The 23,170-nt window shown below is 39.9% G+C and overlaps 2 protein-coding genes and 1 long non-coding RNA gene across 3 annotated transcripts in view; 2 read left to right on the forward strand and 1 right to left on the reverse strand.

Annotated features, from left to right (window-relative positions):
- Positions 1 to 9,943, reverse strand: part of WDR36 (WD repeat domain 36) — a 59,025-nt gene extending 49,082 nt beyond the window's left edge. The window contains 2 exon segments of the mRNA XM_021009406.2: positions 4,623 to 4,650; positions 9,663 to 9,943. Of these exon segments, the coding sequence (XP_020865065.1) occupies positions 4,623 to 4,650; positions 9,663 to 9,836 (202 nt within the window). The 5' untranslated portion in view covers positions 9,837 to 9,943.
- Positions 9,944 to 10,001: 58 nt separating this feature from the next.
- LOC144456896 (uncharacterized) lies at positions 10,002 to 18,141 on the forward strand. The gene is made up of 2 exons (XR_013486097.1): positions 10,002 to 10,145; positions 17,581 to 18,141. It is a non-coding gene; the product is annotated as an uncharacterized LOC144456896 (long non-coding RNA).
- Positions 18,142 to 18,197: 56 nt separating this feature from the next.
- Positions 18,198 to 18,857, forward strand: LOC144456531 (deoxyuridine 5'-triphosphate nucleotidohydrolase-like). Its single transcript, XM_078151747.1, has one exon. It carries the CDS (start codon positions 18,198 to 18,200, stop codon positions 18,855 to 18,857), a length of 660 nt encoding a protein of 219 aa, XP_078007873.1.
- Positions 18,858 to 23,170: the final 4,313 nt, after the last annotated feature.

The following is a 23,170-nucleotide window of genomic DNA, read 5'->3' on the forward strand; positions in this document are numbered from 1 at the left end:
CTATGGTTGCTTACTACTGTGTCTTATGTACCTAATCTTTTCCACTGATCCACCACTCTATTTCTTAGCCAGTACCAGATAGTTTTGATGATTACCACTTTATTTAAAGTTTGAGCTCTTGCACGGCTGGTCCACCTTTTTTCGAAGTTTTTTGTCATTAATTTCCTTGATATTCTTGACCTTTTGTTCTTCCAGATGAATTTTATTATTTTTTCTAGTTCTATAAAATAATTTGAGTAGTTTGATTATGACACTGAATTAAATGTATTAATTTAGGCAGAATTGGCATTTTTCTTACACTGACCTGGCTTACCCATGAGCAATTAATATTTTTCCAACTGTTTAGATCTGACATTATTTGTGTGAAAAGTGTTTTGTAACTGTGTTCATATAGTTCCTAGGTGACTTTGCACAGCTCTCCCTCAACTTAAAACCAATTCACTTGCAAGTCATGACATTATCTTCCTGATGTCATGGGACTCTTAGAGAACGAACAAACCACAATATAACCTGTGAGGTCTGTCTTGGCAAGTAGATTCCAAAGAATTTTATACTGTCTACAGTTATTTTAAATGGAATTTCTCTTTTTATCTTTTGCTGTTGGACTTTGTTGGTAATATATAGAAATGTTGATGATTTATATAGGTTTATTTTATATTCTGAAACTTTGCTAAAGTTGTTAATTATCTCAACCAGTTTTTTTTCAATTGATTCTCTAAGTATACCATCATATCATCTGCAAACAGTGACAGTTTTGTTTCCTCATTCCTATTCTAATTCCTTCAATTTCTTTTTTTTCTCTTAAATGAATACATTATTGAACAGTGGTGATAATGAGCATCCTTGCTTCACTCCTGATCTTACTCAGAAGTCTTCTAGTTTATCCCCATTACAGAGAATGCTAACATGCTTTAAGAAAGACACTACTTATTTTAAGGAAAGCTCCATTTATTCCTATGCTCTCTAATGCTAATTTCTAATAGGAAAGGGTGCTGTATTTTGTCAAAAGCTTTTTCTGCATCTATTGAGATAATCACATGATTTCTGTTGGTTTTGTTATTGATATGGTCAATTTTGCTTTTCGTTTTCTTAACATTCAACCAGCCTTGAATTCCTAGTATAAATCCCACCTGAATATAGCTTATGATTCTTGTGATATATCACTGTAATCTCTTTTCCTAGTATATTATTTAAAATTTTTGCATCAATATTCATTAGGGAAATTGGTCTGTAGTTTTCTTTCTCTGTTTTGGCTCTGCCCAGTTTAGGCATCAACACTATATTTGTGTCATAAAAGAAACTTTGTAGAAATATTTCTCTATTTTTCCAAACAGTTTATATAGTATTGGAATTAATTGTTCTTTAAATGTTTGGTAGAATTCATTTGTGAATCCATCTGGCCCTGGGGATTTTTTTCTTAGGGAGTTCACTGATGGCTTATTCAATTTCTTTTTCTAAGATGGGGTTAAGTATTTTATTTCCTCTTCTGTTAATCTAGGCAATTTATATTTTTGTACATATTTATTAATTTTGCTTAGATTGTCAGGTTTATTGGCATATAATTGGGCAAAATAGTTCCTAATAAATTGCTTTAATTTCTTCTTCACTGGTGGTGACTTCTCCCTTTTCTTTTTTGACACTGATAATTTGGTTTTCTTTTTTAAAAATCAAGTTAACCAATGGTTTATCTACTTTCTTTAATCTGTTTTTTTTTTCCTCATAAAACTAGCTCTTAGTTTTGTTTATTAGCACAATAGTTTCCTTCCTTTCAATTTTATTAATCTCACTTTTGCTTTTCAGGATTTCCAATTTGGTGTTTAATTGAGAATTTTTAATTTGTTCTTTTCCTAGCTCTTCTTAGATACATACCCAATTCATTGATCTGCTCTTTACTGATGTAACAGTTTAGAGATAAGTACTGTATAATAAAACTTTTAAAATGTAAAAACCATTCTTAGCTCTCAGTGGTAGAAAAGCAGTTTGCTGGGCTGGATTTAGCCTGTGGGCCAACTCATAATCTGGTGACCCCATACTATTCTCACTTGGTGATAAGCAACCAAAGGTTCAATCATCATGTCTATCGAGATGATTTCACTATTCTCACTACTAAGCTATAATTATGACACTACTCACTGCCTTTTAGACATCTTGAACTGTATATCCCATAGGCATCTCAAACATAACATGTCCAAAATAACGCAGTATCTTTCCCCAAAAACCGCCTCTTCCAAAGTTTCATATTACTACTGAGAGAATTATCATCCTTCTAGTATCCCAGGTTCACAAACTCTGTGTTATACTGAACTCCTCACTCTCATTCATCCTTACTAATAAATCTTGTCCCTTCTACCTTAACTCACATCACCTTAGTTAAACTCTGCCACTGGGGCCTCTCCCAGATTGTAGGGGGTGGCTATCAGGGGAGCTCCTTCAACACCTTCCATTTCAGGAGAGCCCCTAGGCCATCTCATCAATTCCCACCAGGCCATGAGATTGCTGCTGCAGCATGCCCTCCCATCCACTCCCTCATACCTCCCGGCTTTTCTATTTGTTTTTCAGTGTTCCCCGTTAGATTGTGAGCTTCTTGAAAGTAGGGAATGTCTTGCCTTTCTGTGCGTCCTCTGACACATAATAGGCACTGCATGTTTATGTAGAGTACATACCACACACCTTTCTCTTCACTCACAGTCACCACCTAGTTCAGGCTCTCACTTGCTTGTACTACTGAAACAGCATCCTAAATGATCTCCCTGCCTCAGGCCTCTTTTCAGTTCTGACCATATTGCCTCTAGATTAAACAAGCTCCAATGGCTCCCTACTACCTCTAGAATCAAATATAAACTCCTGTATGGCATTTAAAGTTCTTCATACCTTGGCCCTTTTCTCCTCCTCTGGTGTTCTTATAATTTACTCCTCTTCACACACTCCAATATTCAGATTCACTAGCCTACTTGCTATTTCTTGAATATAACATACTATCTCCCATCACTATTCCCTTCACCTCAGCCTCTTAAGTTATTCCAGATTCCTTCACAACAACTTAAATAGTACTTTCTGCAAGAGGGGAAGGAAGGAATAAGCATTCAGATAGCATCACTATATGCCAGGTACTTTTAAAACTAAACACGTTACAAATATGATCTCATTTTGATCCTCACAACAAACCCTGTGAGGTAGGTACTGTTACTATACCCATGTTATGACTAAGGAAACTGAGACAAACAGATGGTATGTGATTTGCCCAGAATCATGCATCTAGTGTCTGATTCTCTTCCACACTCCAGGCTCAGAGATCTCTCTACTGTATCACCTGTATCCGCTCTGGAGTGGCAGCTAGAAGTCTTTTCCAATCTCCCTACATGATACTTCCTTTCCTTCTTAGGTTACCTTCTAACCACTCTGTCTTTTGTCCTTCATTTTCAAAGAACAATGACATCACAGAGTGATATCTACATTCATGGGTGAACTAGATTTAAATGAGGCAGAGTTGCACAGTCATCAGCCTTATTCTTCTAGAGTCATAGAAGTCCTGTGGCAAGACAAAAGTCAGGACAACTGGTGATGGCCTGGGATGCAGCAGATGACCTTGGCATCTTCAATGTCTGACCAGCTATAAGCATTGCACAGTGCCTGCTTCAGCATCCGTCCACTATGCCAGGGGAAGTTTTCACAAACTTAGGACAGACATTCCCCTAACTCACCAAGTTTGTGGCCCATCGGTTACCCTCAACCTGGAATAGTCCATCTGCTGAAATGGTTTACCAGAGTGTGGCTGAGGCACATGCTACAGCTTCTAGGAGCCACAGGTGAGAGCTGAGTGCCAGATTGACACCAAAGGTAGATGAGCATCCCTGAAAGCAGACTGGCAAACCCTCACACCAGAGGTGCTAGTACTCCTTGAACACCCAATACACCCCAATCTACTCTGTAAATAGCTTGTATTTACCAAGTCATTTGCATGTTTTCTCTCCCATTAGAATGTAAGCTCCATGCCATAAGGGACTGTTTTTGCCTTTTTTTACCTCCAGCACTTAGAATAGTACCTGATATGTGGTTACCGTTAATAAATATTTGTTGACTATTAACTGCATGACTGACTCTCATTTTTGTCTGTGGTATTTCTCAAGAACCTCAGCTCATCTGGGACTTTAATATTTGTGACATTATTATTACAGATTTGAGATACTCCTTTCTATTAATTCTCATTTTTTCCTTTTAAAATTTGAGATCATTGGTATGGGTTCCTTCATAAGGAGACTAATTTTGTCAGATGCTTTCTTTTTCACTGGTATCATTCCTGCCTCTATAACAAGAACTTATATTTATATAGAACTTTTAAGATTTATGGTGATTTTCTCAAAACAACCCCATAAGATAAGTAGTGCCAAGCATCATTATCTCCAGCTTACTAATAAGGAAACTGAGGCTCAAGGAGTGAAATAATTTGAATATGGGCCCAATATCCTTTCTATTATACCATACTGCTTCACTTCCAAAAAGAATGCTTCACAAATTCATTTTCAAAATAGTCTCCCATTACATTATGTAATTCAAAAATACACATTTTGCACCAGTTAGAAAGTCCAAAATGTCAACAAATTTTGAATGAATTGCATACTTACTTACTGCCACCAGACTAAGCTTCTGGACCTGTAAAAAAAAAAAAAAAACATTTAATTTTGAATAAGTTTTGGCAAAATAAGATCGGGGTTCGTGAAACAAGGATGTCCATTATCACCACTGTTATTCAATATTGTACTAGAAACCTTAGCTTTTGCAATAAGAGAAGAAAAAGAAATTGAAGGCATTAGAATAGGCAAAGAAGAAACAAAGCTATCACTCTTTGCAGATGACATGATGACATACTTAGAGAATCCTAGAGAATCAAGTAAAAAACTACTTGAAATAATAAACAACTTTAGCAAAGTTGCAGGCTATAAAATAAACTCACATAAATCATCAGCATTTCTATATATTACCAACAAAGTCCAACAGCAAGAGATAGAAAGAGAAATCCCATTTAAACATACTGTAGACATTATAAAATATTTAGGAGTCTACCTCCTGAAACAAACCCAGGAACTCTATGAACACAATTACAAAACACTTTTCACACAAATAAAATCAGATCTAAATAATTGGAAAAACATCAGTTGCTCATGGGTAGGCTGAGCTAATATAATAAAAATGACAATCCTACCTAAGCTAATTTACTTATTCAGTGCCATACCAATCAAACTACCAAAAAATTATTTTATAGAGTTAGAAAAAATAAAACAAGATTCATTTGGAAAAACAAAAGGTCCAGAATATCAAAGGAACTAATGAAAAGAAATGCAGGGGAAGGTGGCCTAGCAATTCCAGATCTTAAATTGTATTATAAAGCAGCAATCATCAAAACTGCTTGGTACTGGCTAAGAAATAGGGAGGTGGATCAGTGGAATAGGTTAAATATGCAAGACACAGTAGTCAATGACTATAGTAATCTATTATTTGATAAACCCAAAGACCCCAGCTTCTGGGATAAGAACCCACTCTTTGAAAAAAACTGCTGGGAAAACTGGAAAAGAGTATGGCAGAAACTAGGCATAGACCCAAATCTCACACCATATACCAAAATAAAGTCAAAATGGGTTCATGACTTAGATATAAAGGCTGATACCATAAGTAAACTGGGAGAACAAGGAATAGTTTACCTATCAGATCTATGGAGAACAGAAGAATTCATGACCAAACAGGAGATAGAGAACATTATGAAAAGCAAAATGGATAATTTTGATTACATTAAATTGAAAAGTTTTTGCACAAACAAAGCCAATGCAACTAAGATTAGAAGGAAGGTAGAAAATTGGGAAAGAATTTTTACAACCAGTCTCTCTGATAAAGGCCTCATTTCTAAAATATATAGAGAATTAAGACAAATTTATAAGAACACAAGCCATTCCCCAATTGATAAATGGTCAAAGGATATGAACAGACAGTTCTCAGATGAAGAAATTAAAGCCATCTATAGTCATATGAAAAAATGCTCTAAATCGTTATTGATTAGAGAAATGCAAATCAAAACAACTCTGAGGTACCACATCACACCTATCAGATTGGCCAACATGACAAAACAGGAAAATGATAAATGTTGGAGAAGATGTGGGAAAATTGGAACACTAATACATTGTTGGTGGAGTTGTGAAATGATCCAACCATTTTGGAGAACAATTTGGAACTATGCCCAAAGGGCTACAAAAATGTGCATACCCTTTGATCCAGCAATAGCACTTCTAGGGCTATACCCCAAAGAGATCAAACAAATGGGAAAAGGACCCACATGTACAAATATATTTATAGCAGCTCTTTTTGTGGTGGCAAAGAATTGGAAATTGAGAGGATGCCCATCAATTGGGGAATGGCTGAGCAAGTTGTGGTATATGAATGTAATGGAATACTATTGTGCTATAAGAAATGATGAACAGGCTGACTTCAGAAAAACCTGGAAAGACTTATATGGTCTGATGCTGAGTGAAGTGAGCAGAACCAAGAGGACTTTGTACACAATAACAGCCACATTATGCGATGACTAATATTGTTAAACTGAACCCTTCTCAGCATTACAGGGATCTAAGATACCTCCAGAGGCCTCGGGATGGAAAATGCTGTCCACATCCAAAGAAAGAACTATGGAAGTCAAATCGCTATCACTTATTTTTACCTTCTGTTGGGCTTTGTTTCATCTTTCTGATGGTTTCTTCTATTGGTTTTAATTTTTACTTACAACTTCACTAACGTGAAAATATGTTTAATAGGAATGTAAATGTAAAGCCTATATCAGATTGTGCGCTGTCTTGAGGAGGGTGGGGGGAAGAAGGGGGAGAAAAATTTTCAATTCAAAAGCATATGGAAGTGATTGTTGATAAATCAAAATAAATTAATAAAATTTTTTTAAAAAAAGAAGTTTTGGCAAATAAAAAACATAATAACATGTTTAAGAATTAAAACTCATTAAATAACAAAATGTGCTGTCCTTTGCATGTGAAAATAACCCTACAAACTTTAGGAGGGCAAAGAATCATGGTTCATTTTTCCAGTAGTGATAGATTTGTATAGCTACATTATTTCTCCTTGGGGCAAAGAGCACATTTGTGAAATGTGATTATGATTAGGAATACAGCCTTTGGCTATAAAAAAACCATAGAGGGACTAAGGCAGCTACTGTCCACTGAAGACATCCAACAGCCTGAAGCAACTGAGAACATAAAAATCCCTTTTGGAACCAAGATCCTAGAGTTAAAGGTGAGGAACAGTCTCTTCATCTTCACAAACAAAAGAATTCCTCACTGCCCTGCCCACCCCTCTACCCACATACACACAAGTGCATACCCTTCCTTCCAACCACACAAAAAATGACTTTTCCTCTTGGGCCTCATAAAGCATTCGATTTTCCAGCTCTCAATTAATCAATCAATCAAATGGCATATCTATTCAGCGCTAGGCACTGCTAGGCAATCCAAATGTGAAGACAAAACAGAGACTCTATACATAAGTACATAAGAACAATTCAAGGATTTGAGATAAAGGAATGGAGAAGACCCAAATAAAATCAATTCAAAGTTTTGTTTATTTTTGTCTATTTTTGGTGCAGAAGAAGGTATTAGCAGCTGAGGGGTATCAGGAAAGGCTTCACGTAGAAGGTGGACTGAGACGAGTCTTTAAGGAAAATAGAAATTCTAAGAGGCAGAGGTGAAGGAGTACATTCTAGGTATGAGAAAGGGCCAATGAAAAGGCATCAATACGGAAGATAAAAGTGCTTAAGCAAGAGGAACAGTAAGAAGGTCAGTTTGGATGGACTGTAGTGTGCATGAAAGGAAATGATTTTAATAAGACTGGAAAGGCCAGGTATAAAGGATTTTAAACACTAGTTTAAATGGAATTTATATGGGTGGATTATATGGAATTATAAAATTATTTTTGGAAGTGGAAATTATATATGATCCTAGAGGGATCCCTCTAAAGCCAAAGAAGGCACTCGCTCCAGGTCACTCTGGTCATAAAGTAGAAAAAAGGTGAAATTTGACACCAGTTCCTCTGACTTTAAGTCCAGCCTTATATCATGGAACTTAATTAATATTCTTATTAATTTATGTTAATATTACACATACTTATGTTTATGTATTCCTAGATTTAAATGTCACAAGAGTTGTATTTTATCTAAATTTTGCATTTTCCTAAGTGCCTAAAAGTGTACTACACAAAAGAGATTAATGTATTTGCTCATTTCGTTTTAATTTCAAGACTCATCCCTTATTACATCCACTATACTATACTAGGCAATGAAAATACAACAATTTTTTTTAAGTTCCTACTCTCAACTTTAAAGTCTTGAGGAAGGTAGATGGAAAGATAAATATATTTCACAGATAAATATGTAAAGGTGTTACAGAGGCAAAGGAGAGTCAGTCAGACAAACTGCTTCAGGATAATTCTATGAAAGAGGAAACACTATCAGCTAAGGTCAAGGGAAGCTTCTTGGAGGATGTATCGCCTGAAATTAAGCCTTAAAAGAAAAAACAGATTCTGAAAAGCAGAGATGAGAAAGAAGTATATTGTCAGTATGGGACAAATGTACTGAATGAAGATCACATATACTAAGTTAACAGAGACTTAACTAATGGAATTAATGTGAAAGAAAACTGGAAAAGTATTCTGAAGCCAGATCATAGAGGATCTCAAAGGTCAGGATGAGGAGTTTATATTTTAGCCTACAGACAATAGGGAGCCACTGAAGGTTTCTGAGCTGAGGAGCAACATCGAATCACTATTTTATAGCCAGCTATTCTATAACTAGAATACTTTGACAGGTGCATGAATAACAATGAAAAAGGAAAGAGCTGGTGGTCAGAAAGACCAGTTAGGAAGCTATTACAATAACCTAGGTGATGACAGCCTGAACTAGGTTAGTGTTTTTGTTCGAAGAGATGCTTCGGTAGGAACCAGATCTGGCCCCTAATAGTAGTCCATGAAGATTGAAGGAAATAAGCCAAACATGAACCTGAGTTTGCAAACAAGTTAGGGAGCAGTTCTTTTCCCCTCCCCCTACGTTGAGTTTGCGATGCCTCTTAAATATCAGGGGGAAACATTCATCACGCAGTTGGTGTTATCAGGAGATCTTGAGAGAGATCAGGACTTGGGAGTTTATTCACATAAATACTTGAATCAATGGTAGCACGTGAAGTCTCTAAGTAAATAAAGAAAAGGTGGTCCAGGAGGGGAATTGGAGCGAACACACTCTACGAGGATGATGATTAGGCCAGAGATGGACAAGTGTGGCCAGACAGGCAGGAGAGATTCAGGAGAGAGTAATGTCATGGGAGCCAAGGAATGGCAAAGTGCACAGGATGATCTGCACGGTCCAGGGATGACAGCGAAGTTGCAAACCGGGTGACTGGGGAATGCTGCGCAAAACTGCAGAGCCCGGGGAGCGGGAGATGGACGAGTCCCTCCGGGGCGCTTGCTATGCCCGAAGCCCGGGCGGGTCTTCAGACTCGAGGCCGGAGCTGGGGTCGGGACGACGGCCACGACCCCGGCTGCACACGCGGGTGGGAGCAGGGGAAGCAGAAGGACCGGGGCGCACCGGGGGGCGGGGACGCGAGAAAGGACATGGGGCTACTTACGTTGTAGGTGTGGAAACTCTTCCCCACGCACGTCGTCACGTAGAACCTGCGATGCCGTCCGTGGTAGCGAACCACGTGCGGGACGTGGGAGCTGAAGAGCCCGAGGGCGCGGAAGCCGGAGAAGAGCGCGCTGCTCGAGCCGCGCCCGCCGCCGCAGCCGCCGCCGCCCTCCATCAGCTCGGACGCCCGGAGCCCGCGGCCCCCCGCTGCGCCTGCCGCCTGATAACTCGGTAACTCCCCAGCCCCGCGCCCACCGCTTCTCGCGGCGGCCGCACCGACTCCGCGGCCTCTCAGCGTCACTTCCGGCGCCGCGGCCAATGACGTCACTCACTTCCGTGCAGTAAGAGGAACGTTCCCCGGCGCTCCCGGGCGCGGCGGCGTCTCAGGTGCTCGAGGGTCTGTTATTCCGCGTCCCTCCCGGGCACCCTTCGCTGGAGCCGCCTGAGACCGTAGGGGAGCACCTTCAGCAGGCAGACAAATAAGGTTTATGTTCTCCTGTCTTCTTCTGTATCAGAACCCTTTTACTAACTGTAGGTGTCCCTCGTTCTGGCCTGGACCCTCTTCTTGTCCCTTCACCTGGTGACGTCATCAGCTTAATGCCCGTCTCCGGTCTGGTGGTTCCGCCGACCCCGCCCCGATCCCTCTGCTGACCTCCAATCTCCTGTCTAACTGGATGGCCAATAGACAACCTAAATTGAATATCTCCGGAACAAAACTCATCATATTTCCCCCCCAATCCCCCTACTTCTCTTACCTCCCTGTTACTGTAGAGGATGACGCCATCCTCCCCGTCTCAGGCTCACAACCTGAGTCATCCTGGATTTCTCACTCTCTCTCACCCCTCATGTCCAAGCTCTTGCCAAGGCCTGTCCATTTCGCCTTTGCCAAGTCTCTTAAATGTGCCCCCTTCTCCCCCTGACACTGCCTTTGTCCTGATGCAGGCCCTCTTCACTTCCTGCCTCCATTAGTGTAATAGCCTGCTCTTGGGTGGGTGGGTGGGCGGGCCTGCCTCAAGTCTCTCTCACTCCAGTGAGTCCTCCATTCAGCCATTAAAGGGTTTTTCTTCAAACTCAGGTCCAGTTAAGTCACCCCTCTATTCAGTAAACTTCAGTGGCTGCCTATTACTTCCCAAGAGCAAATATAAAATTCTCTGTTTGGTATTCAAAGCCCTTCATAATCCACCCCTCTCCTGCCTTTCTATTCTTCTTAAACCTTATTCCCCAACACATACTCTTAAGTCCAGTGGCCTCTTGGCTGTTCCACAAACAAGACAACTCCATGTCTCAACTCCTGGGCATTCTGTGGCTGTTTCCTGTGCTTGGAACATTCTCCCTCCTCTGTTAAGACTGCTCACCTCCCTGGCAGAATAATACAGAAAAGCTTGGGAAGATCAATATAAACTAATGTAGCGTTAAGTAAGCAGAGCCAAGAAAACAATACGTGTGATGAGGGCAACGATATAAATGGCAGGAACAACCAGCACCATCACCACAAAAAAATGAATATAACAAAATTGTGAAGAGAATACCCCTGAGTCACCACTTCTACAGGTGTTGCACATTACATGTTTTCTGACTTTTTCAATGTAATGATCCAGTTGTGCTGATTTTGTCTGTATGTTCTTTTTTGTTTTTAAAAAATATTGTTTTTTATGTAGAATAACTCTTTGGAGGAGTGGGAAGGATACTCAGAAAAACTTTGTTGTTGAGTCACTCAGTCATGTCTAACTCTTTGTGATCCCCGTGGACCATAACATGCCAGGCCCTTTCATCATCCACTATCTCCAGAGTCTGTCCAAGTTCATGTTCCTTGTTTCCATGGCACTGTCTATCCGTCTCATCCTCAGTTGTCTCCTCCTTTTGTCTTCAGTCTTTCCTAACAGGGTCTTTTCCAATGAGTTTTGTCTTCTCATTATGTGGCCAAAGTATTTAATTAAGCTTCAGTATTTGCCCTTCTAGTGAATAGCCTGAACTTATTTCTTTTAAGTATTGGCTGATTTGATCTCCTTACTGTCCAGGTAACTTTCAAAAGTCTTCTCCAGCACCTCGATTCAAAAGCGTCAATTCTGTGACACTCAGTTTTCCGTATAATCTAACTCTCATGGCCACACATTGCTACTGGAACAAAACCATAGCATTGACCTTACAAACCTTTGTTGACAAGGTGATGTCTCTGCTTTTTGGTACGCTGTCCATAGCTTTCCTTCTAAGGAGCAAGCATCTTTCAATTTCATGACTGCAGTTGCCATCTGCAATGATCTTTGAGCCCAATAATATGAAATCTGCTTCCATTCTCTATTTGCCAGGAAGTGATGGGATCAGTTGCTAAGATCTTAGTTAAGCTAGCTAGCTTTTACACTCTCGTCCACCCTCATCTAGAGGCTTCTTCTTCATTTTCTGCCATCAGAGTGGTATCTGCACATCTGAGATTGATATTGATATTTCTCCTAACAATCTTAATTTGAGCTTTTGATGTATCTAGCCTGGCATTTTACGTGATGTACTCTGCATATAAGCTAAGTAAAGTGACAATATACAGCATTGTCATATTTCTTTTCCAATCTCAAACTTGTCCACCCATATACAGGTTCCTCAGGAGGCAAGTAAGAGGATGTGGTATTCTCATCTCTTTGAGGACTTGCCACAATTTGTTGTGATCCACACATTCAAAAGTTTTAGTGAAGTCAATGAAGCAGAAGTAGATGTCTTTCTGGAACTCCCTTACTTTCTCCATAATCCAATGAATGCTGGCAATTTGGTCTCTAGTTCCTCTGCCTCCTCAAAAACCAACCTGTGGTTCTGGTAATTTTTGGTTCACTTATTGCTAAAGCCTAGCTTGCAGAATCTTAAGCATAACCTTTCTGGTGTGTGAAATAAGCCTAATTGTTTGGTAATTTGAACACTCTTTGGCATTGCCTTTTTTCTAAGGATTGGGATTTAAACTGATCTTTTCCAATCCAGTGGGCTGCTGTTGAGTTTTCCAAATTTGCTGACACATTGACTGCAGCACTTTAGCAGCATCTTTTTTAAGATCTTTCTTGTATAGTTCGTCTGTATATTCTTGCCACCTCTTCTTGATCTCTTCTGCTTCTGTTAAGTCTCCACCATTTTTGTCTTTTATCATGCCCATTTTTGCATGAAATATTATTCACTTGATGTCTCTCATTTTCTTGAAGAGATCTCTTATCTATTGTATTGTTTTCTGTTTCTTTGCATTACTCATTTAAGAAAAATTTTTTTATCTCTCCTTCCTTTTCTCTGAATTCTGCATTCAGTTGGATATATCTTTCCCTTTCTCCTTTACCTTTTGCTTTCCTTCTTTCCTCAGCTATTTGTAAAGCCTCATCAGACAGCCATTTTGCTTTCTTGCTCTTCTTTTTCTTTGGAATACAGTATTGCAAACTTCTGTCCATAGTTCTACAGGCACTTTATCTACCAGATCTAATCCCTTAAATCTATTCATCACTTCTATTTCACATTCATAAGGGATGTTATTTAGGCCATAACTGTAAGGTCTGATAGTTTTTTCCTACTTTTTTCAATTTAAGTTTAAATTTTGCAATAAGAAGGTCATGATCTAAGCCACAGTAAGCTCTAAGTCTTGTTTTCATTAATTGTATAGAGCTTCTCCACCTTTGTGAAATGGAAATTGGAAATTCCCCTTTAAATTAATAAGATCACTCAAATAAATAGGTTCAGTTCAAATCCCGGCCATGACCGTTCCATAACTCCTGAGTGCTCTTGGCTTAGCATTCCAGGAACTAGCCATTCCTAGGTCACGTCGACATGGAGGGTTGGCTTCTCTCCTTGTGAGACGTGATGTTATTAAATAACAAAATACCAGGCCTCAGGCGGATGAAAACGTGACTAAGGCCAGATGTGTATTGAACAAACCATGAATAGCGCATGCGTCAAAAAGGACTTCTTGGCCCCAAGCCTTCTTTGTTTAGAACAATATAAAAAAACTGCATCCTGTAAGCCCGCTGAGCCTCACCCGCGGGAAGGACGCTTCGCCCGGGAAAATCTTTACACAATTCAAGTTTGTACGGGCTGCAACGGCTGGGCCTTGAATTGGTGATGTATTCTCTTCCATTACCGACTCTCTTGATCGGTGCTATGTTATTGATTGTTCTTATTGTTATATGCTTTCTATGCAAATTCAAACTATCTGTGCCTTGCTTCTTCTAAATAAATTATCTATTTCTTATTATTTTCTGGTGCATTGGAGAGTGTCATTTATAGGAGCGAATCCGAACCTCACTAAATCATATTAATACAAAATTGGCGTCACGAACAGGATTCGCTGTATAAATGCCTTTCTTTAAGAGAAATGTTGAGCCCCGGGCTCCGGTAGAGGTCCCCGGTTGGGAGGACCCTCCGTTTTCCTCGCTCGCAAAAACCTGGTCACAGTGTACAGGACCTAGTGAGGATTGGGGGAGCAGGGTGAGGAACCGAAGGCCCTCACAGTTGACTGCATGTTTATCTAATATTCCAATTGAAAAGGGGAAAGAAATGAGTGGAGTATGCCGAAGAGGGTGGGCTCTTCTGACTGCATATAGGACAGTGTGTTTGGAGTTAGACAGGAGGAAGAGAAAGCACAAATGGAGAAAGAAATGTCTGAATTGCAGGGTCGATTGTCTATGCTGCAGTGCCAAAATTTTATATTAGGGGATCAAGCTAGGAATTATCAAAATGTAGCCGAGAAGGCTGCTGTCGGGTGGCACAGTATAAATATAGAAATAGAAGGGGAAGTGAGTAAAAGGAAAGTGCATGCTGTAATCGCCGCAGCAAATATGAATTGGGACCCTGATACTTGGGACGGCGATATTTGGGATGAGGATGACGACGGGTGGGAAGAAGTGATAGAGGAGGAAATTCCGGACGTTAAGGATGGGGAAGCTCGACCGATAGTTAGGCGAAAAGCCGAAAAGGAGGGAAGCTAACCCACCCAGGGTGACTGAAATCACGGAAGATTACTCCCAAAGAGAAATTACTGATTTGCTTAGTAGGTTTTCACAGCGATCAGGAGAGCCTGCAATCTCCTGGCTTGTGAGATTAAGTGATGGGGGAGCTGGAGGAGTGTGGCTAGACCCCAAGGATTGTCTAAAATTTTTGAGTTTGACCTCTAATCCTTTTGTGCAACAGGCAATCCGTGACCATAGCCAGGTGCCAATTGGCCACAATGACAGTACATCAATTTTAGAGCTAGTAGCTCAAGGGTTTAGGACCCAATATCCTGATTCCTCCATGTGGCCCAATGCAGCCCGCCCATGGTATACTCTTAAGGACGGGATTCAAAGGTTAAAAGAGGAGGTTATGAAAACTGCAGTTGTAGTAGGAGAAGCTGATACCTACACTGATACCCCTGTGATTGCCGTACATCGGGCCCCCGTTGTTAAAACCGCCCCTGCGACATATAAACATCTGATTCTGACTTTATTAGTAGCAGCCACGGGAGAATCTTTAGGACAAGTAATTGACAAACTGTCCCAACTGTGAGATCTTGGGGAATTTAGGGATGTGGGAGAAACTGCTTCCAGAGACTGGGGAAAGCCCCGACCTAGTTCACAGAACAGACTAACCTGGAGGGAGCTATTCTCAGCCCTTCTGAAGGCTGGAGTAAATAGGGAAGAGATAGATGGAATTCCCACTTCCGAACTAGCCCAGTTGTACAAGAAAAAAGTGAAAAACGCTGGTCAGGTTTCGGCTCTGAATGCTGTCATTCCCAGCGCTCCTCCCTCACTATACCCTTCATTGGACCATTTTAAAGGGGAATAGGAGAAAGGCCAAACCCTTCGTGTCCATGCTTTGCATACTGATTATCGGCCTCATGTTCCAATAACTATTTTTTGGAGGAATGGTTCGACCACCAAAGCAAATGCCCTAGTGGACACGGGGGCGGAGGCCACTTTGATATATGGAAACCCCTCTAAATTTAAGAAAGGAATCTATAACTATATCAGGATTGGGAGGCAGTGAAGTACAAGCAAAACAAGTTCGATTGGAAATGAGGATAGGAAATTTTCAAAAAAAGAGTACACGGTAGTTATAGTCCCTATTCCGGAATATATCGTGGGAATAGACATTTTGAAGGGGATGACTCTACATTTACCCGATGGCCAGTATCAATTTGCTATTCGATCCCTACAAGTATATGTCACTGTAGGGAAATTGATGATACCTCCCGTTGTAATTCCTACTCCATCTCAAATAGTAAACCTAAAACAATACAGGATTCCTGGAGGAACGGAGGAAATTACTAAAACTATACAGGAATATATACAGGTTGGGGTAGTGATTCTACCACCACTGCATGGAATAACCCAGTTTGGCCAGTTAGAAAATCCGATGGCTCATGGAGAATGACGGTGGATTATAGACAACTCAATAAATTTACTCCACCTCTACACGCCGCTGTACCGGATACAATATCCTTAATTGAGAGTATACAAGCCTACCAAGGTTTCTGGTACGCGGTAATAGATCTGGCTAATGCTTTTTTCACTATACCCATAGACCCCAAACAATGGGATCAGTTTGCATTCACATGGCAAGGCAGGCAATATACCTTTACACGACTCCCACAAGGCTATATACATAGCCCAACCATTTGCCACCGAATTGTAGCTGAGCATTTAGATGAGTTAAAATGGTCTGATGTGAAAATAACTCATTATATTGATGATATTTTAATACAGGCAGAGAATAAAGAGGTGGTAGAGAAAAGATTAACTCAACTAATAGAACATATGAAGGAGAAGGGATGGGAGATTAATCCGATAAAATTCAAGGTCCAGCTCAAAGTGTGAAGTTTTTAGGGATAATTTGGAATAAGGGTCATAGAGAAATCCTCCCCAAGGCCAAGCAAAAAATATTAGATTTTTCACCTCCTAGGGACAAAAGAGAAGCTCAAAAGTTCGTTGGGTTGTTTGGTTTCTGGAGGAATCACATTCCTCATTTAGGTCAGATTTTGAAGCCATTGTATAAAGTTACCCGGAAAAAGTATGCATTTGAATGGGGGGAAACAGAATCGAAAGCCTTTGAGGAAGCCAAAATAGCTATTCAAACTGCCCTGGATCTTTGGCCTGTACAGCCAGGGCCAATGGAATTGCAAGTTACAGTTTTGCATGGATATGCTGATTGGAGTTTATGGCAAAAACAACAGGGCAGGAGTGTTCCTTTAGGATTTTGGTCGCGGAAACTGCCACCTGCTGGCCAAAATTATACTCCTTTTGAACAACAATTATTGGCCAGCATATTGGGCCCTGGTAGAGACAGAACATTTAACTTTAAACCATGAAGTTGTATTGAGGCCAGCCATACCCATTATGAGTTGGATTATGGGGACCCCGCCTCACATAAAATAGGACATGCCCAAGAATCATCAATTATTAAATGGAAATGGTATTTGCAAAATAGAGTCAAGACAGGCAGATCGGGTGTTTCCACCTTGCACAAAAAGGTATTAGAATTACCAAAACATTCAAATGATGTCGATATACCAAAAACTTATGAACAATCGCCCGTCTCTTGGAATAGCGGGTATGTTTTGTTATCCCCTGAACAAAAGAATCATGCCTGCTTTACGGATGGGTCGGCTAAATATATAGGATCTAAAAGGTGTTGGAAAGCTGTAGCCTATAACCCTTCATGCAATACTATTTTGGAAAGCTCTGGTGAAGGCCGGAGTAGCCAATGGGCCGAATTAGTGGCTGTCTATCAAGTAATTCAAAAGGAACAAGGTGGCCAATGTCATATATATACTGATTCCTGGGCCGTAGCCAATGGCCTAGCAGTTTGGATGCCAATTTGGAAGAAACACGAATGGAAAATTAGAGACAAAGATGTGTGGGGAAAAGAATTATGGGAACAAATATGGGAATGGTGTCAATGTACTAATGTATCTGTATTTCATGTAGATGCCCATGTGAATCAAGATTCTGTGGAACGTGAGTATAATACCCATGCTGATGAATTATCCAAACTTCAAGGAAAAGCTTTAAAGGTCACCCCCAGAGAGGAAAACGAAACACAATTAGGAAAATGGGTCCATATCACCGCAGGACATCTTGGCGCTCTTGCATCTTACAGGTGGGCATTAGACAGAGGGATTAACATACCTCTGGATCTATTTAAGCAAATAGTACAAAACTGCATACAATGTCAATTATTTGCTCATTGGCCTGTGCCGAAGAAAATCACTGGAGAATTGGCTAGAGGGTCTTTACCTGCTCAAATTTGGCAAATAGACTATATTGGACCATTACCTGTTAGTCAGGGGTGTCAATATGCCTGCACTTGTGTGGACACCTACTCTGGGGTATTAGTTGCCTGCCCCTATAAACGGGCTACCCAGAAAAACACTTGTAAAACCCTAGATATTATTTCTCTCTATTATGGGACCCCCCTACAAATACAGAGTGATAATGGTACACATTTTAAAGGTAAGGATATAGATGAGTATTGTAAATATAATAATATAGAATGGATTTACCATATACCATATTATCCCCAAGCCACTGGTTTGATAGAAAGAATGAACGGATTATTAAAAGAGAAACTAAAGAAATTAAGTGAGAACCATGATTTGAAGAGATGGAAAGAAAATTTGTTTGAGGCCTTAAAGCAATTAAATAACAGGCCTCTGACTGATGGGGGTGGGACTCCTCTTTCAAGAATGATGACTCCTAATTTGCAAATAAGGAGAATTTCGTCCCCCTTGACCATTCAATGGTGGACTTTACATGAGAATGCTAGGCAGCCCTGGCATGCCTCTTTAGGCTCCGCTGGGTATGATCTATATGTAATTCATGACGTCCATATTCCTCCATTAGGCCAACAACTGTGTTCTACAGGAGTGGGAGTTAAGCTCCCTGAAGGACACTATGGACAATTGTTCTCTAGATCTGGTTTAGCCCTAAACAACCAAGTCCATGTCTTGGGTGGGGTCATAGACAATGACTATAGAGGAGAAATTAAAGTTTGTTTACATAACTCTCATGAAAGCGAACCTTTTGAATGTAAGACTGGTGAGAGAATTTGTCAACTAGTGATATTACCCTATTTAAATGGTTCGTGGCAGAAAATCAATGGGTCTCCTACTCCACAAAAGAGGAGATCAGGATTTGGGAGCTCTAATAATAGTGACATCTCCTGGATACCAGAAAGGCAATTCCTGGTACTAAAGTTTGGATAAAGAAGCATCAATCTGATAGACCAAGGCCAGCTGAGCTCATAGCACAAGGAAACACTAATACTGCCATAGTAGTATACCCTGGTGATGATAAGTGGTATCATGTCCCACTAACCCAAATGTTTTTGCGAAATTAAGTGTTTTACAGTGCTCACCTGCTGCACACTGATCAAAACATGGACTCCAGGCACCCAGATACACAATCGCCTTCAAGGACCAGTGGTCTTGCCGATATCCTATATATCCTGGGACTATAACGAGACATGCAGCAGGATGGCTTCAAATGTCTCCCAACTCCTGGTGCAATTATATGAATTGGTCCTATCCGGGAAACGTAGAAGTCTGGGCAGCCCCTAGCCCCTTGTCCAACTAATGAAAACCAATTTGACTACTCTTAACATAACCGTCACTCCAGCACCAGGGGCAAATATCTCTTGCACCATCACGAATTTGCCACCTAGTACCCACTTCTCTTTTAATCGGCAACGGCCACCATTAGGCGCGCTTAACTGGACTAATGTGTACCTTACGGCCAGGACCTTTACTATTTACATGCCAGAAATGGACAATAAGTATCTATATTGTCATAATGCAACCCCGATATTGGATCGGCGGTATAAGGAATGGTATAATAAGCTAATATGGACTAGACCGGTTACTCCAGAATTCCCTGGAATAGTTCGTGTCCCCAAATCATGTACTAATGCTTCTATCTCGCAACGTAAAATAGTGTTTCATTATAATGTAACTTTTCCCTCTTTAAAAATTGTATTAGGAAAAAGAGAGCTGGTATGATACATTACTTGGTGGTGCAGGAACTGGTTTGGGTATAGTTAATTCTATAGACCTTGAGACCTTGGCCAGCAGACTGCGCAGTGCTGGACAAGATGTTTCTCAAGCTTTGACTGTGAATGCCCACAACGATCCTGCCACACCAAAATACATTACAATATCAAGGCCAATTTTTACAAGTCTTTAATAATAGCATCCTCGTTAATTTACACCTTATGAAAAACATTGTGTTTTATTTAATTGGACTAAATGTTCCTTGCAAAACTTATATACCCTCATACAGAAGGAAAATGCCCAAAGATTACTACAGGAAGGTAACTCTCACATATGGAACGATATACTTGACTTGTCAGATGTATGGGAAAAGCAAAAACCTGAGAATGCTAGATGCACTCCACTTTGGTGCGCTGGAACTATTATATTCTACCAAGTTAAAACTTGGACTGTTATGTGCAATTTCATGTAATACCTTTTGTCTTACATAAATACTTTGCTTTACCTCATATCTATGGAAACTATATAGATTGGTATAATGTAACTCATACTCTGTCTGATTGTGTTGTAACTAATGGAGGGATTGTTTGTGGGATGATGACTCGGCAGATGGAACCCTGCCTTCTCTCACATTCATCCAATTTGTGTGATCTAACTTTATACCCAGTGAGTAACTTTTCTATGATATATGAAGTATCTACTCAATATGTTTGTATAGCCTCTAATAATCACTCTGACCTTCTATCTGTAGATGTTACTACTGTTCCATTTTCTGGTTGCTTATCCAATGTATCTTTCCTACGCTGGCAAGGAAATGATTTTTACTTTCCACCAGACACTAACCTAGTTAAAAATTTTGCTTGGGTACCCCAATCTTTGCCTCTACCTCATGTGTCTCTATCTCTATATCCCCTTATGAACATCTTGAATCAGTCGACTGAAATCAAAAAGTTATTAGAGTCCAACCAACGCGCGTTAAATGAACATCGAATACAGACTCTTATAGCCGCAGGAAGACTAGTCGAAGCTTCTCATTTAGTGACCTCAGATACTAATCATCATTGGTATGATTTTCTTTTTAAATCTCCTACTGCTACTATGTATTTTAATTCCTTAGCTACCCCCATACTACTACTTGCTTTGTTCTTTTTATGTCTTTGTATATGCAATTTTTATATGTATACCAAAATACGCACCATATACACTCATGTCACACCTTTGCCCCTCACCTATTATTCTCATGATCTTAAGGCCTTTGTGAAATGGAAATTGGAAATTCCCCTTTAAATTAATAAGATCACTCAAATAAATAGGTTCAGTTCAAATCCCGGCCATGACCGTTCCATAACTCCTGAGTGCTCTTGGCTTAGCATTCCAGGAACTAGCCATTCCTAGGTCACGTCGACATGGAGGGTTGGCTTCTCTCCTTGTGAGACGTGATGTTATTAAATAACAAAATACCAGGCCTCAGGCAGATGAAAACGTGACTAAGGCCAGATGTGTATTGAACAAACCATGAATAGCGCATGCCCTCAAAAAGGACTTCTTGGCCCCAAGCTTTTCTTTGTTTAGAACAATATAAAAAAACTGCATCCTGTAAGCCCGCTGAGCCTCACCCGCGGGAAGGACGCTTCACCCGGGAAAATCTTTACACAATTCAAGTTTGTACGGGCTGCAACGGCTGGGCCTTGAATTGGTGATGTATTCTCTTCCATTACCGACTCTCTTGATCGGTGCTATGTTATTGATTGTTCTTATTGTTATATGCTTTCTATGCAAATTCAAACTATCTGTGCCTTGCTTCTTCTAAATAAATTATCTATTTCTTATTATTTTCTGGTGCATTGGAGAGTGTCATTTATAGGAGCGAATCCGAACCTCACTAAATCATATTAATACACTTTGGCAGCAAAGTATATAATTCATCTGATTTCAATATTGACCATGTGGTGATGTCCATGTGTAGAGTCACCTTTTGGGTTGTTGAAAAAGGGTGTTTTTGCTATGACCAACAAGTTATCTTGACAAAATTATTAATCTCTGCCCTGCTTCATTTTATACTAGAAATCCAAACTTGCCTGTTATTTCAATTATCTTTTGATTTCACCCTTTAGCATTTGAGTCCCTATGATGAATGACATATTTTTTTATTGGTATTTCTAGAAGATGTTGTAGGTGTTCGAAGAACTGATCAACTTTGATCTCTTCAGCATCAGTAGTTGGAGCATAAAATTGCATTGATTAATAAACTTTAAAGGTGGCTAAATTAAATTAATTGGTGTGGAACAGTTTGCCTTGGATTCAAACAGATATCATTCTTTCACTTTTGAGATTATATGCCAGTATTTCTTTTCTTGCCCTTTTGTTGACTATAAGGGCCACTCCATTTCTTCTGTGGGATTCTTGCTCACAGCAATATATAACAATCACCCAAATTAAATTCACCCATTCCTGTCCATTTAAGTTCACCAATATCCAAGATGTCAGTTTTTAATCTTTCCATCTCCTATTTGACCACATCCAGCTTACCTTTATTCATAGATTTTACATTCCAAGTTCCTGTACAATATTGATCTATACAGCTTCAGGTTTTCCTTTCATCACAAGATACATCCACAGCAGAGCTGCCTTTTTGCTTAGGCCCAGTTGTTTAATTAGTACTAAAGCTACTTGTTGTGCTTTGCTCTTCCCTGGTAGCATGTTGGACACCTTCTACCCTGAGGGGCTCATCTTCCAGTGAAGATTCATCTTTTATAATTTTAATACTGTGCATGGGGTTTTCTTGGCAAAGATACTGAAGTGGTTTGCATTTCCTTCTCTGGTGATAATGTAAAAAACAGAAGAAATCAATTAAACTTATTTTTTAAAAAAGAAAAAGAAAGTACCAGTGTTCTGTTCCACACAAGCCATACAAAGGTACCTACAAACAATAGAGATATTTAAAGAAACTGAGCTCAAAAAATCCTGGGAACCCTGAGTCCTCCTGTTACTTCCTACTCTGTACTTTGAAAGAAAACCATAACGCCTAAGGAGCAGAGGGGAGCATGTGCCATTAGTCTGAGCTACAGAACTTGATTGAACAGGTTTACTCTGAAACTGTCAAGGCTGAAACTATCAGTGTCTTCATGGGTGGAAGGCCCCTACCTTGTTTACTAGCTATATAATATCGAATGATATGTTTGTCTTCTCTGAACTTTAATCCATGAAATGCCTAGAATCATGCAGTTAATAAATGTCAGAGCTAGAGACTGAGCTCAGTTCTTCTGGCTTCATCCAAGTCCGGAGGTTTGGTTTTTTTTGTTTTTTTTTTTTATACCATGGATCCCTACTATGACATCTCACAAGTAGTACAACAGTACAAAGTATTTTGAGGATTCAGAAAAAAAGAGATTCTGTTTGATTAAGGAGACAATAGAAGACTTCATGGAGGAAATTACATTTGAACTGGCCTTAGAGGTGGCTAAGATTTTGACAGAAAGATGGTGTTGGGGGTAGGGGTAGGAGGTGAGGGCAGAGAAGGGTTAGGGATG

This window comes from Phascolarctos cinereus, unplaced genomic scaffold (genome assembly GCF_003287225.1).
Source record: "Phascolarctos cinereus isolate Bilbo 61053 unplaced genomic scaffold, phaCin_HiC Scaffold_4;HRSCAF=312, whole genome shotgun sequence".
Classification (NCBI taxonomy): domain Eukaryota; kingdom Metazoa; phylum Chordata; class Mammalia; order Diprotodontia; family Phascolarctidae; genus Phascolarctos; species Phascolarctos cinereus.

What these genes read in the sequence shown, in the direction of transcription:
- LOC144456531 (XM_078151747.1), top strand. Translation starts at nt 18,198, where the DNA reads ATGAACGGATTATTAAAAGAGAAACTAAAGAAATTAAGTGAGAACCAT.